We start from the raw sequence: 20,920 nt of genomic DNA, 5'->3' as shown, positions 1-20,920 counted from the left end.
TATTATCCATGAACTTATCGTGAGTCTTTCAAACGGTAAAATATTCAATGTCACATTAGCTATATTTTAAATTAGAAATAAACTGTAAAGTACACTAACGCCAAACCGTTTGGTGTTTCTCCCATGACTTAAACAAACAAACATGTTTATTCTTTAATTAAACAAACCAAACCGACACCGAAGACAGACTGAACAGCTATGGATGACAACGCTTATCGGAACAGCTGGATTATTTTTCAGTATCAAGAGATGAACTTACAACCTCAGAGTGCCAGACAAGACATATGCTAACATAGCAATAAAAATTAAAGGTAATGGTGGGCGTGAGGAGGGGATTCTGTATTCGCCCTACTGACTTCAAATAGAGGCATGAACCATGTATTGTAGGGCCGGTGAGATGGATCAGTGTTTTTATGAAGGGGTGTGGGCCTGGGGTCGTTAAAACCGACTGATATGTAGAGGGACGGGTCTTTTGAGGTTCCACTAAGAATAACAAATAAATGTTATTCTTCTATAGAAGTCAAATGCTGCATTCTGAGGCGTACACTGTTAATTAAATTTGTTTCTACAATGAACTCTGTAACCGCAAATCTCAAAGAGTTGAACCGGAGTGGGTACATGTGGACACCAGTAGTTAATATTAATATTGATATATTTATAGTTTATATAATTAAATGTAAAGACTCCAACGACTGAACTTGTTTCATATTGCCGATGGGAGGTGGGGTGTGTGGGTGGGGGGGGGCGTAACACCCTCCCCGGATGACACTGCATAATTGACAGCAATGGCACCGTCATGGTATCATCATCGATACGATAAATAATTTGTCACTGTTTTCGGGCAAAATTCTGAAACAAATGCAACTCGTTGCATCTATTGGTGGGAATTATGAAAATTTTTGCGATGTTATAAAAGCAGGGAAAGGTAGGAGCAGACGAAGTAAGGATTCACCCTTTACAAAAATTTGCATAAAAAAAGAATGACATACGCATTTGTTTAATAAAAAAAAACAGAGGACTGATTCCTTTTTTTAAATGTTCCATGCTCGTGCTTAAAACTAGCTACGAGAGAACGTGGACTATTGGGATTGCACAAACTTCCTGAGAATCGTTCCATGGACCCCCCCCCCATCATGCATTCCTCGTCCCCCATCCTCTCCTCCGTGGCTACCCCCGAGCACTCAAGCCAACTTAACTGTTGCCAACGTTCAGTCTGAAATAGCTTCCTGCCTCTGCGATAGGTGGCGGTAGACAAGTTTTGGTGACGGTTCGAGCGTTACCCTCCAATCAATTCGCGGATACCGCATAATATACAGAGATTTGCATGGAAAAAATATAAATTTTACGCCTCTTTCTAATACGAAGCTTAATAACTTTTCTTTCTTTTATCAATCCCATCAATGTAGTGTCTGTCTCAAAAGCAATTCAAATACAAACATTCAAATTAGGGGTTTTTGCATATCAATATAAAATATACTTTAATATGTGATGGCGCTACGTCACTACTCAACATGCTCTCTGTCCTATGTAAAAAGAACACAATCGGGCGTGTCCTAAAGATGGATTTCAGGACAGTGGATGAGCTGATGTTGTAATTTAAGAATCACGAAGTATTCATTAAGTCTGTTGAGTGTAGAATGTAAGTTCATCTTCACCGGGAAGAAATGAATAGGCCTACTCATGTCGATCTTAGAAACAAAATGTATTAGGAGTTTATCGAAGTCATTGTTTGTAATGAAAGATTTGAAATACTAGAACTAATCAACCATTTTGTGCAGTTTTTGAAATAATATTGGACAAAAGAACATTATCCTGAACATTGTTGAACTAATTCAGGGTTTCATTATTTCCGTAGCACCATGCAGAACAAAAATTGCAAAAAGTTTTGTAAACAGTCAATCTCGCAGTGTTAGGAGAACGGTTGTTTGAGCAGTCTTTTGAAAGACTAGTGGATGGCGCTACATAGAAATGAATCAATCGAGAAAGTAAAGTTATGGTACACTAGTAATCGATCACAATTTTTCATATATTCCTCGTTGCTATTGACCACAGAAAACATGTAGTGACGATGTCTGTTGCCGCATTATCATATTTGTTCATGTTTGTTTTGTACGTAGTAATCACTTAAATTAATGCTTCTGAACCTTTGCCGAAAAAGGACCCAAATTTGTAGCTTAGAACCGAAGAGATGGATTCTAACGAGATTCCTGAAAGAGTGGGTGAGCAGTGTATAGGACATTTAGCCTAATAGGCTAGGCCTATTCTACAGTACACTACACTACAATAAGCCTAAAAAGAGTAGCGTATAGCGTACGAAGACTAGACCAAAACTAAGGCAATATATAGAGTTTAAGAGGTTACGCCTACTGTAGTGCAGGACTCAGCCTACTACAGCAACTACAGTAGGTCTAGCCCCATGTCATTCCTTGACTAAGTTGGCCCCAGTATGCCATGAAAGCTAACTTTGATCCTTCCAGACAAATATTTGTTGTTTGACTGACTGAGTGAGAGTACGATGACTCACTACTTCTATGCCTAGTGTAAAATGAATATATATGGTTAACCAGAGTACTGAGTAGTACTAATAGTAGTCAAATGCCTCCATGCTATTCAATTTAGTCTTAACTTAGTGCCAAACTTTAGATATTTAGAAGCTTAAAGGAGTGAAGACTCGCGCACAAAGAAACGTCTGATGCCGGTTATCTAACCTAGTTTCGAATGAGGTGTAACAGAAGTGTTAGACACCACCATCGATCCCAGAAAAAAAAAACACAGCTTGCTACCGTAGGTAATTAGACACTAGTCTACAGTCAATACATGCACAGTGTACATAGCAGCGATAAACATCTCAGGTCCAGATTAAAGATTAGATGAAAAATGACATTTTCCTTTCTTTTTTGATTCTTAACCACAAAAGTTGTGGGGGAATTCAACACACGATTATTAAATGCTTGCAATTTATTTTAAAGTGACCAAGATATGTATTTGTCTTCTGCATACAGCATCTCCTCCCGATCTGGAACCTTGTCCATGCTGCGGTCGCACGTTTGTTCTCGAGACCCTGGTAAGTTGTTCAAATCAAGCCAACTTACTGTATGGTATGCCACCTAGTGGCACCTTCGGTGTGTAACTGGTTAACTGTACTGTAGTGTCATATTATTAGACTAGTCTAGCGATGCTCTGGCAGAGGGGCATATAGGGCTAACCACACCCAAGCAACCTAGTTGCCCAATCACAAACATACAGGAAGAATAACAGTTTACCATAACATAATACAATGAGACCAGAGTCAGCAGATGATTACATAATAACATCTGGGCATAGAGACACATGCAAGTAATTACTATAATAGCAGGTGCACAATAAGTAAAGGTAAGTAACAATAGGCAATAGATGCATGCTGTGTAGGCTGGAACCCTACAAACATACATGTATGTAAATCTTTTTTCTAAGGGGAATTATTATCACTGCAAGCATATATTAACTCATTGATTTGCAAGTCAGATGTAAAACTTGATCAGTTCACGTGATGTTGATTTAAACAGAGATTATCTTTCAGTTCATAATACAGTAAGTAATGTTAGACAAGAACTGTAGACCTAGTACAGTAAGTTGGTAACAACCCACAGGGCAGTGAAAACAAAAAAATGATATATATATTGATTATAAAAATGACCTAAAACTTACAAAGATGTCATTCACAGCTCTTGAATCCCTATTTATTTTGTCTGTTACTCTGATATTATCACGATAATCTTTGTGTTTACAAGTTAACTGGTCATGTACCGTAGTGATGTTAACTGAGGGTAAGGCAAGAATCCATGAATTATGGTAGCAGTGCATTATGTAGTTTCACTTGGTAGTCCCAATGTGTTTCACTAGACCGCTCATTCCAAATTTGGTTCAGATTTCACTAGTTCTTGAAGCCTCTTTCATACAAGATATGAGAGTAGCCTGTTTTTTCTGTAAAGGAAATGATAGACCATAGAAAAACCACATAAAAATACCAGTCCATATTTATTCGACAACATCCAAGACCAGAAATCATTTTCACACTTATTGTTACGTCCCTATAAAGAGCAATCGACCACCGACTTTGTTTTGGAGAGCTACAGTACGATAATGAAGCGTTCAAGAATGCTGCTGGAGTCTGCATTATTAAGATACTAAATCTGTAATTCAACATTGAAAGAGAGTACGTTTGACACAGCATTACACTCTCTTGTTGATTGGTACTGCTGCTCGTGCAGTGGCTCCTTAAAGTGGCTCTTTCATGGCATACTGTATTTGGAGTAACTGTAGCATTTTGCATTCTTCTCATATATTATATATGGAGTGTTAGCTCAGTGGTTAACGCCGGTGCCTTCCAGTCATAAGGTCCCCGCTTCGAGTCATTCCAAAGATTAATGTATGTCGTCCAGTTACAGAGTTGTTGACAATTCATAATCATGGACGTTAAATATGAATGTAAGAGACTGACTTCTGTCAGCTTGCGGCTTGGATAAGCCAATGAGGCTTTTTCGCAAGTTCCTGCTTGCAGGAGGATCTAATATACTGTACATACATACAAACATAAATGCTACCTGTAGCTTGTATGGAGACTCACAGTTTCGTCACCCGAAACTAAGTTAATTTCACTGTAATAAATAATTAAATGATATTCATATATATAATGTAGTAAACTATGTATTGTAAGTAAATACTGTACATCATTGTAATCATCTAATCATTTCTTCAGGTGAAGCATCAGAAAATATGTGAAAAGAATGCAAACAAACAGAGGAAAGTGTTTGACACATCCAAGAAGCGGCTGAGCGACCTCGGAATTGACCAGATTGAAAAATCGTCCAAGCCACTACCACCATCAGTGAGTCTGACATACCAACAAAGTCACTGTGATTACCTACTGTAATATCTACGCTGAAAGTCATTTATTTGGTCAGATTATTGTACTTTATGATAACTTCATATCGTCATCTGTTAGCTGAGATCATAATTCAGGATTCATAATTTTCTTTTCATAATTGTTCGCGTAAAGTATTTTGCAGCCTTTTACAAATTGTTTAGTCTATATCCTTCTGCGCTCATCCAATCTTTTTCAATCACTGTTACCATTTCTCGTATATTGGCAACGTGGAGGTTGAAAGCTTGGTGGATGGAGAGAGTGAATGGGGGGGGGGGAGAGGGGTGTGCCCCTGATGACTTATAGAGAAATGGATTTGTAAGTTTTTGGTGAACGGAAGGGAATATCATATTTCTTGAAAAAAACGGAAGAAAGGCAAAAAAAACTGATGATGATTTGATTACAACTGTTTGTATAAAATTTCCAGGCAAAGTATGAGTAAAAGTTTGGAAACCGATATGAGAACAAGAGAACCATCTGAAAGAAACCTTTGCAATCAAAGTCAATTGTACCATTGGACTACATTATTTTGAGATGTGTATTTACAAACAAAATCTTTAATAAAAAAACGTTTGCTTGAATTATTTCTTGCATTGTTTAGAAAAAAAAGAACAATTGGAGACAAAAACATGAAGACTTTATTGAAGCAATGCGGTCTGCTCGGGAAGTAACTCACGCCATGAAGACTGGAGCACCGCTTCCAACACCTGTATCCCAGAAACCAAGGGTCAACCCAGGTTAGTTCCAAGTTTCAAGTTGATTTCAAACCAGTCCTTTGGGGATGTTGACTGGGCTGTGAGGTTCAAGCTAATACTAGTCATTGGGGGATGTGGACTTAGCTGTAAGGTTCAGGCTAAATACTAGTCCTTGGGGGATGTTGACTTGGATGTGAGGTTCAGGCTAATACTAGTCGTTGGGGATGTGGACTTGGCTGTGAGGTTCAGGCTAAAACAAGTCGTTGGGGATGTGGACTTGGCTGTAAGGTTCAGGCTAATACTAGTCATTGGGGGATGTTGACTTGGATGTGAGGTTCAGGCTAATACTAGTCGTTGGGGATGTGGACTTGGCTGTAAGGTTCAGGCTAATACTAGTCGTTGGGGGAGATGGACTTGGCTGTAAGGTTCAGGCTAATACTAGTCATTGGGGGATGTTAACTTGGATGTGAGGTTCAGGCTAATACTAGTCTCTGGGGATGTGGACTTGGCTGTGAGGTTCAGGCTAATACTAGTCGTTGGGGGATTTGGACTTGGCTGTGAGGTTCAGGGTAAATACTAGTCGTTGGGGGATGTTGACTTGTCTGTGAGGTTCAGGCTAATACTAGTCGTTGGGGATGTGGACTTGGCTGTGAGGTTCAGGCTAATACTACTCGTTGGGGCATGTGGACTTGGCTGTGAGGTTCAGGCTAATACTAGTCATTGGAGGATGTTAACTTGGATGTGAGATTCAGGCTAATACTAGTCTCTGGGGATGTGGACTTGGCTGTGAGGTTCAGGCTAATACTAGTCGTTGGGGGATTTGGACTTGGCTGTGAGGTTCAGGCTAAATACTAGTCGTTGGGGGATGTTGACTTGTCTGTGAGGTTCAGGCTAATACTAGTCGTTGGGGATGTGGACTTGGCTGTGAGGTTTAGGCTAATACTAGTCGTTGGGGCATGTGGACTTGGCTGTGAGGTTCAGGCTAATACTAGTCATTGGGGGATGTGGACTTAGCTGTGAGGTTCAGGCTAATACTAGTCGTTGGGGGATGTTGACTTGGATGTGAGGTTCACGCTAATACTAGTCGTTGGGGATGTAGACTTGGCTATGAGGTTCAGGCTAATACAAGTTGTTGGGGATGTGGACTTGGCTGTGAGGTTCAGGCTAATACTAGTCGTTGGGGGATGTTGACTTGTCTGTGAGGTTCAGGCTATTGTATGACTCTCCGTGGATTTGAAAATTGCCCCTTGGGATTTGGTCATTGCAGAATAGGCAAGACAAATATCAAAGGTTAGAAAATGAAAGGATAGAACACTAAAGGCAGGTGCTTGCACTGACTCGAACGTGACAAAAAGTCCATCGGGTCGGGGACGTGTCAGTGAAATTTGTGCGAAATCTTACTCCCAACCGACAGTCGGTCCTCGTCGTGACGAAAAGTCGGGCATGTCAAACACATACGATATTCGTTGTTGCGTCAGGGGATGTCTCTTGTGGGTTGGGTCGTGGCAGCTTGTGGTTGTCCACGACCCGACTGCGATCAAATTCTGAATGATAACCAATCAGATACATCATGAATTCAGGTGAAAACTGCAGAAAATCAAAATGGCGAATGCCCCATGTGGACTGATGAGCACAAGATTTAACTGTTGGATCGTGTCGTGTACGTATGTGTATGTGGACTTTAAATTGATCCATGGTCTCATTGATTTCTGTCAGATTGTTTGGTTTATATGTGTTTGTTAACTTCAAATTGATTCATGGTCCATGGATTTCTGTCACATTGTTTGGTATTTATGTGTATGTTAACTTCAAATTGATTCATGGTCCCATGGATTTCTTTGGTTTGTATGTGTATGTTAACTTCAAACTGATTAATGTTCCCATAGATTTCTTTGGTATGTACAGTATGTGTTTGTTAACTTCAAATTGATTCATGGTCTCATGGATTTCTGTCAGATTGTTTGGTATGTATGTGTATGTTAACTTCAAATTGATTCATGGTCCCATGGATTTCTTTGGTTTGTATGTGTATGCTAACTTCAACTTGATTCATGGTCTCATGGATTTCTGTCAGATTATTTGGGTTGTATGTGTATGTTAACTTCAGCTTGATTCATGATCTCATTGATTTCTGTCAGATTGTTTGGTTTATATGTGTATGTTAACTTCAACTTGATTCATGGTCACATGGAATTCTGTCAGATTTTTTGGTTTATATGTGTATGTTAACTTCAACTTGATTCATGATCTCATTGATTTCTGTCAGATTGTTTGGTTTATATGTGTATGTTAACTTCAACTTGATTCATGGTCACATGGAATTCTGTCAGATTTTTTGGTTTATATGTGTATGTTAACTTCAACTTGATTCATGATCTCATTGATTTCTGTCAGATTGTTTGGTTTATATGTGTATGTTAACTTCAACTTGATTCATGGTCACATGGAATTCTGTCAGATTTTTTGGTTTATATGTGTATGTTAACTTCAACTTGATTCATGATCTCATTGATTTCTGTCAGATTGTTTGGTTTATATGTGTATGTTAACTTCAACTTGATTCATGGTCACATGGAATTCTGTCAGATTTTTTGGTTTATATGTGTATGTTAACTTCAAATTGATTCATGGTCTCATGGATTTCTGTCAGATTGTTTGGTCTGTGTGTGTTTGTGAATTGATTCATATTCCCATTAATTTCTGTTAGATTACGTACAGTGCCCGTCCTGTTCACGTCACTTCAACGAGAGCGCAGCAGAGAGACACATTCCCTGGTGTAAAGAAAAGAGCAAACGGATAGGAGCACCGGAAAAGAAGAAAGAGCAACTCAACACAAAGACCAAGGTAGCGATAAATATATTATAACTGTCCGTGCCGATTCTTGACATATTCTTTGGTAGTGATATTGACTAGACGGGACCCTCTGTGGTAGAGGGTACGGATGTTCCCCCCCACCCCCCGGGAGGTTCAAAATACGGGCTAAAAACAACATGATCGAGAGTTTTCAAATTATTATTTTCTGGTGATTTCCTACTTCTGCGTTCCGTGATGTCTCTTTCGTGTAGTTCAGGCTTTTGGTGGTCACAAAGTTTGTAGGAATCCCGACCATTTGCAACCATTGCTCGTAATATTGGTCGACCGAAGTTGTGGTTAATCTCAGGCTTGGGGTTAAGATTACAGTTCTTTGCATACTTCCAAGCAGCTGATCAGAGATCAGTTGTAGCAGGCTATGTGTTATAAAAGTTGAAGAAAGTCAACATTCAGCTGTACTTATAATTGCAACATTCCATTAAGATGTCGTTACCATAAATGGCTTGTCTTCATCTTTCACCCGCAAAATATTTGGAGTATGAATCGGCCCTTCGTGCAATAACCTGTGATAAACTTTAGGCTCACATCTTTATGAATTGTGGTACTATATAAGAAAAGACCACCCAAGATAGAACGCTGCAAAACCAAACAATTTCATCTTCTCTCATACCCCACCACACCCCTCCCCCAGTCCCACAGTATCATGAATTTTAAATAAACAGTTATACCACATCGGTGCTGTAAGCACTACTCAACACTCTGCTCATTTTATGTTTAGGACTTATCATTTTATTTCTTTTCTATCATTTCCTTTCTACAGTATAAGCCACCTCTCCCCGGTGCAAAGAAGCTGAAAAGTCCAAATCCAAGATCGAATTTGTCTAGGACGGTTGGTAAATCAAACAAAGACTCTTTGTCAAGGGAGACCCTGGAGGACAAATTCGATGAATCGATGACAATCGGCCGGAGGCGAAGTGGCCCCCCTCCAAGGCAAGAGAGACGTAAGTTGTCTTGGAAGAGTAGGACACTAGCGGTGAAGAAGGGATAAGGGTACTCATGTGGAAGTAGACAGTTGAGATCAGCCTAAAGCTGACCATTATGCAATTTTATAAAAAAAAAATTCCACCAAATATTTTGTGAAGAGAAAGGCAAAAGAGAGTGGGAAAAAATTTATGCAATCAAGAAAAAGAACAAAATATTTTGCAAAGAGAGAGGAAGAAACAAATCACAGCAAAGAGAGAGGTCAAGTTGGGTTATGATAAATTTGTGATGGGATTGGGGTAGGGGATAGGGGTGTGTGGTATAGTTTGTGATGGGATTGGGGTAGGGGATGGGATGGTTGTGGTATAGTTTGTTATGGGGTCGGGATGGGGGGTGTGGTATAGTTTGTGATGGGGTAGGGGATGGGGGGGTGTAGTATAATTGTACATCTTATATAACTGGAGAACAAAATTATGAAAAATACTGACGCTATTTGTGCGTGTCTTACATTTATTGCCACAATCAATGTCAACGTTGTCCGACCCTTCCATGGCAATACAACAGTTTTACTAACAAATAAATAAAACAATAATAATGTCGTTTCCCTCATATTCTATTGCTATTGTCATAGCTTCATCGCTAAGTGGTCCTAAGGCCAGAAGCAGTAGCTTGGAGAGACCGATAGTCAGGAAGCCCGGAAGGAATAACAGTGGAGACTCTCTAAGGAGAAGGTACAAAACGTTTTCGTTTTTGTTCTGAAACAGTTACATGTGGTACACCTCGATAAAATATATAAATAGAGAGGCCAACTATCTGCCAATTCCTGAATATTTTCAAATGCTCTGGATGGGAGAGTGTAAAAAGTCTGTTGAATACAACACAATTAGCACCACATAATATTTGAATGAGCTGATTGCTCTAAAGGTAGCATAATACATATATAACTTCCCCATTGATTTTACGCACTATGTCAAGCAAGTATCTTGGTCTCTAAGTCCTTGTAGACGTTCTCACTAGCTACACCCTACCCATATTTGGATAGCTTACACACTCTATGACAGCCAGAAAGTTTTTCTCTTGTAAACAATCCTCCCTTACTCGCTATAGAGCGTGGTGGCCAATTGTCTAAGGCGTCGGACTCGTGATCCAAGGATTACTGGTTCGATTCCTGCCTAGTTCATTACGTTGTTTCCTTGGGCAAGATGCTTTATCTCACTTGCCTCTCTCCACCCAGGGATTAAATGGGTATACCTGTGAGGTAACTTGTAATTGTGCGCAGTATATATCTGCTGCCGACTGGAGGGATTGTCTGTGGGACAGGTTATTATTGACCAGGGGTAATATAACGTCTGTAGAGCGCTTTGAGACATGTCGCTGGTATAAAGCGCTATATATAAAGCAAATATTAGTAAACAATTTCGTATGCTGCTCATGGAATGCCTAAAGCATTCTAAACTTGCCTCAATTGACCCAATTTTTTAATCATATATACTTCTATGTGTGTATGTCTGACATCCGAGCAACAAAAACCCCAGATCCTGTTTGATAACATACAGTAGTATGTATCAAGAAAGATGATTTTTGGTGTTAGATTAGTGTTCTCTAGAATGCCATCCAACTGTCACTGATGGTTTTCATTTTTGGAGAGGTTGAGTAAAGTGAGGGCGCTAGTTCGTAATTCATCCAGTTGCGTAAATGCATACAGTAGCTAATGTAACTGTTGTCTTTTCTTTGAATTTTAAAACGACAAAGAAATACCTTGCTCTGTCAGAAAACGTTCATGATTTTTCCAGTTATTTTGTTCTCATTAATATCTTTCTGCTTGAGAGCTGTAATATTTGAAGGCAGAAAAATCAATATAGATTCGCTGTCTTTTCAGTTCGAGTCGTTGTGCAAAACGTTTTCACTTATTTTCTTTTGCTATTTTCATGAAACATACAAAGCATATCTTCTTATTGTATTCTTAGTTTTGACTGCCATTATAATTATGGAAACGTGTTGTTTTGTTTTGCCAAATTTTCTATACTTTTGCAGAAATTACAGCGAAGATGAATATGATGATTCAACCGGGGATGAAAACATCTCAGAGCCATCGCCACTGACAAATGGATATCATTCCAGAAGTAGCCGTATCTTTCCACACCACAAAGTCAAATCAGCTAACAGTGACCGGTATGTTGTCCAGGCATGAGATTTTTCCGCGAGTTCGCGGAATACCCATGATTTCTTTTCTACCTCACGGACAAAAACTATTATCCTAACACACTGTAGCATACGCAAACTGGAGCCTATACCGCAATTTTTGCAAAAGTTCCGTGATTTTTTTTTTACCCCAGGCTCAACCCTGGTTGTCAGAAATCACTTTCACTTTCAATAAAAAACAATCTAAACTTTGATTTACTAATGATATGGATCCCGTTGCATAGTAGAAATTGTGTTTGTCCATATTGTACGGTTCTAATTGAGGAGACCCTTCCTGCTATAAGATATTGGCATACTAGGTCTGTTATGTGTTGTCCATACTTTAATGAAGTATTTGTGGTGACAGTAAACACAAATACTAGGGTAGACCCTGTCTACAGGAACAGACCCCGCCTACTACAATATGTTTTCCATGTATGTTTTACTATTCGAGGAGGCAGTTAACACATACACTAGTGCAGACCCTGTCTGCTAAAGACAGGCCCTGCCTTCTGGAACAGACCCCGCCTACTGTACTACAATATATTATCCATGTGTCTTGTACTATTCGAGGAGGCAGTTCACACATGCACTAGAGCAGACCCTGTCTGCTAAACACAGGCCCAGCCAACTGGAACAGATCCCGCCTACTACAACAAATTTTCCATACTCATAAGGGCAGTTAATGCATGCGGGTATATTATCCAACTATTGTCTGTAAAAGCAAACCAACTAAAATACGGTTTAAATATCATGGGAGACATGTTCTCTTCTTCAAATTGGTTTTTCTCTTTTTCTACTTTTCCAGAAGCAGTCCTCTCACGGGTCGGACGCCAACCCCTCCTCTGTCCCGAAAAAGTAGTTTAGAAAGTATCGGTAGAAGGCCCTCCAAATTCTGCTACGAGTGCGGCACAAAGTATCCCGTACCCCATGCAAAGTTTTGCTGCGAATGCGGTACCAAAAGGCCTTACCTCGAATGAGAGGTCAAAGGTCAGATAAGACACCACAGACCGGGCTCTGATTGTAGGAGAATGTGTTCTCCTGTACCAGCAGCAAGTCAAAATCAAGAAAAGTTTAACGTTGGTGAACGATGTCAATTGAATGATATGAGCTTCTACAATAGATATACAGACTGGACGAGAACTTTCTGTTCTGCCAATTGTCGCAAAGCTGGAGATGAGTGTATGGCTACAAACACAAGACGGTCGCTGTAGCAAACTAACCAATATTGATGAAAGAATTGGCTGCAACGTAAACACACATTAATTAAGTACAGGATAGGGCTTCAGAGTAGTTTGTATGACAATTAGCAAAGTGTGTGTACAGGTAGGAATAGGTAGGCAGTATATTGTCAGCATAATGTTTATGAATTTAACCATACTTTACATGAATATGTATTGCTAATAACCCACACAATACACTTTCTTATTACATTTTGCATTAAACAGACATTTCCCTGTTTTTTTTTCATATATCAAAAAATATCATATGTATCAAAATATCATATTTCAAAAAATGTTTTTTTTTTTCCCCTTTAAAAATGGAAATAAAAATTTGATTTGAAGGGTATTTCCATTTTATGAAAAGTGTTATTTTGAGAATTTCACAAGAACGGGAGGCAAATGGCAGTCTCTCCCCCCATATCATAGTATTTTCACAACCTATAATGGCATTCTGGCAAGTTTTTGGAAGCTCTTATAGTATACTCGTTAGTTATGATGGTATTTTTACAAGCTATAGTGTCATTCTTATGCATTCTTACAAGTTATAGTGGTGTTCTTGTGCATTCTCACAAGCTATTGTGGTATTCTTGTGTATTCTCACAAGCTCTATTGGTATTCTTGTGTATTCTCATAAGCCATAGTGGTATTCTTATGCATTCTCACAAGCCATAATGGCGTACTTGTGTATTCTCACAAGCCATAATGGCGTTCTTGTGTATTCTCACAAGCCATAATGGCATTCTTGTGTATTCTCACAAGCCATAATGGAGTTCTTGTGTATTCTCACAAGCTATAGTGCCATTCTTGCAAGCTTTTTGCAAGCTTGGATTTTATACTCACTGGTTATCATGGCATACTCACAAGCTATAGTGGCGTTCTCACAAGATGTTTTTAGTATTTTTGAGACCGCCTGTTGGTGTTTGTGTGATTCTCATAAGATTTCATTGCACTTTGGAATCTCTGATAGTAAACTCACATATTCTCATAGCATTCTCACAAACTATACAGGTATCCTCATAAGACATTTATGAGAAGCTTTTGTAGGAATAATAACATATAACTGGTTGTCATGGGAATTTGGTATATTGAATAGAATCCACAATGTAATGACAATCTCCAAAATTTGTTATGAAGTTTTAACCTAAACCAAACCTCTATGAAAAGGGTTAATACTGGCATGATGAGCAACATTAAAAGACATCTTTTTGCAAGTCAAATAAATATTGTTATTATTGGTTGGTTGTGGTTGTTCCTGATGACATTGTCCTTCATCATGTTACATATAAGTCTTGAATAATATTTCACATTATTTAACCACTTTTTTTTTTATTTTGGTCCCTATTTTCATTTCTTGCTATGTGATATAGGCCTATGTATTTGTGTACAGTATAATTTCTTTTTCGTACCTATAAAACAACCCTGCAATTTTACCAAACCATTTTATATGACGATATTTTATTCCATATGACACCTTGGTTTCATTTTATTTTGTGAACAAGAAGTATTCAAACCATACCTTGAGAAATAAATATTCAGAATGAGCATGTATTCATGAATTGCCTTGGTTTTTGTTGTTGTTGTTATGTAATTATTGTTATGTAATTATGTATGTAATCATTTACCAATGAGAGTGGTACAATTAAGTGGTATGAAAATCCTACCATGGGATAATTTTTTTTCTACCAAGTTTGAAAAAAGTTGACTCAAGTCATGAAAGATTTATTTTTTTTCTTTTGCACAAATTGTACTGAACATTTGACTTTTGAACTCTGATCATGTGACCATGGCATCTTTGGCATCATTGACCATGGTCCTACCAAGTTGAAAGAAAATCGGTGTAGCTATTTAGGAGGACTTTTTTTTATTTGCACAAAATTGTACGATATTTATTCATTTGAACTTTGAACATGTGACCGTTGGTATCATTGACCATTGTCCTACCAAGTTTGAAGAAAATTGGTCAAGCCATTTAGGAGGACTTTATTTAAGAAGGTCAGGTCAGGGCTGAATATATTCCACGGGAGTCTACCAAACCGTAAAAGACTTTGTTACGAGAGTTGTTCCTCCCCTGAAGTCATCAAGATGGAATTTCAGTCGTATTGCATAATAAATGGCGGCTTACTGTGCATTGTGGTTAGGCATTAGGAACCAATTTTTCTAAGCGAGCGTATTCAGTCCAACAGAAAGCGGTTAACTTAAAAACGAAAATTAGATAGTTTCGAGGTTACTGAATAATATGTATTTTCTTTGATTCCTGCCTTCGTTATTCCTTTAAGGTTTAGATGCTAGCTAAACCATGATATAACTCCAACGCAGTGGAAAACGCATTTTACTACCGATAACGTGTCTGAAACTAATATTTTCGGTTAGGGCTAACGTCCTATTTTGTGATGGTTCCAAGTTGAATGGAATACACCCAACAGAAGCCACAGACATATGCCAACAATTGCGAGGAGAGTAACCTGTTTTTTACACATCGATTTAAGATTAAAATAAGTAAATTTCGGAAAAATCTTTCGGTCCTCGTTATCATTGGTTTTGATGATAATCGTAACATATGCATTCATGATGGTGTATGCGTGTGTGTGAGAGCGTTTGTGACGCCCAGCTCGTAAACACGATATCTCAAGAAGGGAAGGTCAGGCCAATTTCATATTTCATGTGTATAGTCTATAGATGTACCACACTGAGTACAAGAAGCCTATTGTTTTGGTGGAGGTCAAAGGTCATTTAGGGTCACCAGGGGCCAAATTGTGAAAACCTTGTAAACACGATATCTCAAGAAGGGAAGGTCTGACCAATTTCATATTTCATGTCACGTGTAGCAGTACCACAATGAATACAAGAAGCTTATTGTTTTTAATGGAGGTCAAAGGTCATATGGGGTCATCAGGGGTCAAATAGTGAAAACCTTGTAAACATGATATCGCAATACTGGAAGCTTGGGCCGACCTTTAATTTAGTGTGTAGAAGTACCACATTGAGTTAAAGAAGACTGCTGCTTTTGGTGGAGGTCATTTGGGTTCATCAGAGGTAAAATCGTGAAACCCTTGTAAACATGTACATCCTCACTTTATATTACGTCAGATTCATGAAGAAAACTGGTCATGATACATCATCGAAACCACAATGCATTTTAGCATTCTGGTTGATTAGGTGCCCAATGCACGGTAGTACTGTTCCCTAACACGTTAGTGTACGTAGACTACATCGCTGTATTATAAGAGTAGGATCACGTACATATTCAATTTGATCCAATTGATCCATTGCGAAATACTAAACTAGGCTATCGTGTAACTCCTAACTAGCTTATTCGACGGTGCACTTAAAAAACGAGATCAGGGTTGTAGCAAAGGCTTGTTTGCTTGTGTTTATGTAACCAAACCTTCCTAAATTAATACAACTTAAAATTAAAATTAATCAACTTGAAACTCCTGCTGCTTCTGTTATCATTTGTCTCCCAGTCCCATGTAGGTAAATTAGAGAGAAAAAAAGTTTGAAATCTTCCATACATTGAACTAAATTGTATTTAAAATTTGGGTAGAATGGATTTCATCTAAAAGTAGATCAATATCAAATTACGAACCACTGTTTTAATACGTAACGCAATGTAAACCCATAGGATACAAATGACTACGTAGAGAGGTGTAGAATGTGGACAGCCAATAGGGATAAAATAGATGTCCATATGTTGTTAAAGAGTAATCGGCAATTCTAATATATATATATATATATATATATATATATATATATATATATATATATATATATATATATATATATATATATATAAAGAGTGATCTACCAACTGAAAGGGCAGGCTAAGTTCCTGGCAATTACAAATATATTACGTCATAACAATATTTTGTACAATTTATTTATATGCGACTCTGTTACGATTGTTACTAAAACTTGTTGACTTGATATCTGATGTGCCTCGTATAAATAAATATATACTTACGGAATTTCCTAAAAAGATCTTCCACGATGACTTAGTCATGACCCCACCCCACCACCAACCTTACCATAACCCACCAGAACCCCAACCCACCAGAACCCCAACCCACCCGAGCTCCAACCCATTAGAATTAAATCGATGTTCAGAATGTATGCAAGATTACTTTGACTACCGACGTGGTCTTAAAAAACGTTAATAGTTAGTTTATCTTTTCGTCCGTCGGCGAGCTCCGAAAATGTTTAGATAATTGTTCCGAAGTTTGGCAACCCACCGAAACGTTCAGTAATCCATCACTTTTCGTCGTGGTACGTCAGATCTTCGACTCAGACGAAGATTCGTGTAACGCAATTATTCATTGATCCAAGTTCATTCCTCCACATATCCTTGTCTCGAAGCTGAGACTTAACATTTTAAAATTATGTGTTCGGTTTCCTTGGTTAATATGTGTATTCCGTCACGCATTGTCACAGACATCAATCATTTTTTTTTTCTTTTGTGCATTGTCGTAATTCAGATTCCCCCACGCATGGGATATCATTGAAGTTTGATCACATTCGCTCAATCATAACGTACCTTATTAACGTAAAAATAACATATCATGACACGGTTTATTAATTGTTGTTCAAAGTAATATCATGACGTTAACAGAAAATCAATCATAGGCTATACTCATTAAAGAGATATTACCTTTACAGAAAAAAGTGCCAATTTCATAGAGGAGAGATTTGTTTTATTTGAAGAACACAAAATCTCTTTTTTTGTTTTTTTTTGTTTGTTTGATACTTTAGAAAGCAAAAACAAAGAAAAATAGTAAGAAATAAACCTAAAATGAAAGAAAAAATGAAAGCAGCAGGTTGTTAATAATAGGCAAGAAAGACAACCTAACTTTTTAAAATTATATTGTGAGTTTTGGTAACAGAAGAAAGCTGCTTGAGCCTGCCTACCACTTTGCGGAATTACTTTTCTCATAAACTGGTCATGGGGGGGGGGGGGGGGGGTGGTTACTGTTACTGTTACTGTCAGTCCAAAGGGACTCCAGCTTGCTACATACAAGGCAGTGGTTAACACAGTCCACCGCCTATATGGTTGTTTGCATGAATAAAGAAGTTAGTTTCTATTAAATCTAGATGCAAATGTCTTTCTTAAGTTCCGGAATAATAAAAAGCATTAACAGACAATTTTGATCAGTGTCAGGTGCGGATTTTTCTCTACCGGTTTACCGACGCACTAAATGGTCCCGAGGGCGTCAATTTCCTCTCGGTTACAGAAGATGCTATATATGTTAATTTCGTTCGAGACTCAAAATGCGCCATTTGTTACAAGATCCCGTCGCCACCGGCAATATTACTGACCCGGTATAGCAATTTATGCCCCTGTCATCCCCTGACGAGCACCGTCTCTTTCTTAGTTTGTATGACTTTAAGAAAATCACTGCTAATCCTTTCAAAAGGAAAACAAGATTCAAATAAATATAAGAGAAAATTCAAATAAATAAAGAGACGTATATAGGGAACACTTTCGTCCCCGATATCTGCGCCAATATAGGTATTCCGTGAAAGCACATAACATTGTCACATTTTATCATAACCATCGCCGTCTCCTAGACTGACTATGATCAATAGAAGCTGTGTTCTAGCATCCTGTTATATGACTTTGAGAAATCACTGTTAATCTATTGAAATTATAAAAAAATAAGACAATTCATATGGAGACCAAAAAAAAATGGAAAAAGAGTAGGCTATGGAAAAATTCTTATTCGATTATAATCGAAGTTTCCTAAGTCTGCGCGTAACACTACTTTGTATAAGAACGAAGTAATTAAAAAAAATTGTCAATTTCATACTTGAACATACCCTACGGATGCTCCCTGGAGGCATCATCACTTACGTACATCATATATGGCGAAGATTTTAATGGATGTATTCATTTTTAATCGATGCGACGGAATGAACTAACACCTTTCTCCCTTCTTGGCCATGTATGGCACAGATCCAACGTTTGAACAAAACTTACAGTTTCCCCGGCCATGAACTCACCACACTTTTTTGTTGTTGTTCTATTGGTTCGATCATGAAAAAATGCATATCGATCTCATATTACATATATTGAAACATGATTTCCCCTGTGTTGATTGGACAATCGTCATAGCCCATTTTGACCAATCAATTAAGTTCTCTGACTGAAAAGAAGTAAAAACGGTATAACATATTTCATCTTTTTTCTTCATTTGATACTATGTTTTAGTGCAGTGGCGTAGGAAGGTACTTTTGAGTGGGGGGGCTGAAGACTGATGGCCCGCCTGGAGAGGGATCTAAGGGATTTTTTTGCATTTCCAGGAAGCCTCAGATGCAATTTGGTGCAATGTAGCACACTTCAACACCCACTCCATTTTGTAAACTTAATTTTGTATTTTCACCAGGCCTTAGATGCAATTTGGTGCTCCAAATGAGATTTGTTTTCTCATTTGGAAATGAAAAAGGGGTTTTCTGACTTGCGAAGCGGGGGGGGGGCGGAATGATACTTCCGCCCCTCCACATTTTTCACTGGGGGGCTGGCGCCCCCCAGCCCCCCTGTTCCTACGCCCTTGTTTTAGTGCATACATCGAAGCAATAAAGCTAGTCACAGTACGTTGACTGGAATCAAAACAGGTTAACAGTGATTCACTGGAAATTCGAAAGTAAATACTATAGGCTTATTGTTGTTGTTGGCATGGTAATTATTTTACCGTCATTTGAAATCAAACGCGAAAATCCTTTATATCGTATGCTGTTATTTAAATTCTGAGTTTAGGCAAAACTTAAGTATTGACATTTCAAGGTCAAAATAAGGGGGTAACAATAATAATAAAACTGCTAAGAACATAGTTATAAGCTATTCCTGTTTTCAAACTACCTAGCTTTAAATTAATGATTAGTGCATGGAATGTTCCTTTAACGCTAACTTGTTGATGACCTCGGCTTCTTCTCCCAAATATTGCAAAGTCAGTTCTGAATACGTTGTAAGATGTTTTAAATATTGTGGCCATTTTTACCCAGGGGGTTAGACTCACCGGTCGGGCAATCTGAAAGTGCTTTTAGGGCCAATTAGCAGTCTAGTGGCCTCATTTGTCATCACTTTAAACAACTCCATGAGAACCCGGCATGTAGGGGGCCCGGTGGGGGTGGGGGGTTGGCACAATCACCGTTTTTGTTTGTCGGAGGGCTTAGATCACCGCAAGTCCGTCTCTGAGTTTACCTTATGCAGCATTTAGTGCAGTGTGTACTGCATAGTCGTATTATTGTAGTACGATTGCGCACTGCAATATTGGCATTACTGGCCAAGTGAACGATACCTACATGACTGGACGTTAAAACGAAAAGCTTCATATTATCTCTGTACACATTGCAGTTTTCATAGGCTAGCTGCGTAGGCAACTTATTCTGAGCCTGTCACATCGCTCACAAGCGCCCTCACTTTGTAGGTACCTACATGACTATACTCCCCGGTGTGTTGTCCCCCCCCCCCCAAATAAAACCATGAACAACCGAAAAGTTCTTCCTAATACTACAAGCACTCCATGCGCACTACAATACTGCGTATCTGCGGGCAAATGCAGTTCTAGTTAAACTGACTTTACATAGGGGAAAAACAGCCGTCGGTATAAAACCTATCAAATGGATAGACTGTAGTCATCAGTCTGTCACCATGGCAACAGTCTAGCTACGGCAGCAGTCTGTCACTATGGACATAAATTACGTCTTACAAATAATCAAGAAGTTGATAATGTTATTATGAATTCACCTTCAAAGTCATGTGAACTTGACCCATTACCTACATACTTGCTTAAGAAATGTATAAATGTGATTGTGCCATATATATCTATTATCATTAACAAATCCATTCAACGAGGTGTGTTCCCTGATAGCCTTAAGGTTGCACATATTCGGCCACTTCTTAAGAAAGATGGCTTAGATAAAAAAGTTTTAAGAATTACAGACCAGTGGAAAACCTAAAATTCTTGGGGAAAACTATTGAACGCATTATTTCTAGTCGCATTACTGATCATAAGAATAGGCCTACCAATGATGTCTATGATCCATTTCAATCTGCTTATTGAGCTATTCATGGTCTTGAGACTGCTCTACTTCGAGTAAGCAGCGATATACTTTCTGAAATGGATAATGGTAGA

The 20,920-nt window shown here is 38.5% G+C and overlaps 1 protein-coding gene across 1 annotated transcript; it reads left to right on the top strand.

Moving 5' to 3' along the window:
• Nucleotides 1–2,004: 2,004 nt before the first annotated feature.
• Nucleotides 2,005–14,336, top strand: LOC139984326 (zinc finger C2HC domain-containing protein 1A-like). Its single transcript, XM_071998203.1, has 9 exons — nucleotides 2,005–2,219; nucleotides 3,003–3,064; nucleotides 4,739–4,867; nucleotides 5,505–5,640; nucleotides 8,306–8,442; nucleotides 9,230–9,410; nucleotides 10,022–10,121; nucleotides 11,425–11,562; nucleotides 12,380–14,336. Exons 1-9 carry the CDS (start codon nucleotides 2,189–2,191, stop codon nucleotides 12,549–12,551), a joined length of 1,086 nt encoding a protein of 361 aa, XP_071854304.1. The 5' UTR covers nucleotides 2,005–2,188; the 3' UTR covers nucleotides 12,552–14,336.
• Nucleotides 14,337–20,920: the final 6,584 nt, after the last annotated feature.

The sequence above is a fragment of the Apostichopus japonicus genome, chromosome 17 (assembly GCF_037975245.1).
Source record: "Apostichopus japonicus isolate 1M-3 chromosome 17, ASM3797524v1, whole genome shotgun sequence".
In the NCBI taxonomy this organism is placed as follows: Eukaryota; Metazoa; Echinodermata; class Holothuroidea; order Aspidochirotida; family Stichopodidae; genus Apostichopus; species Apostichopus japonicus.
Note: the sequence above shows the minus strand (reverse complement) of the source record. Positions and strands in the feature narration are given on the sequence as shown.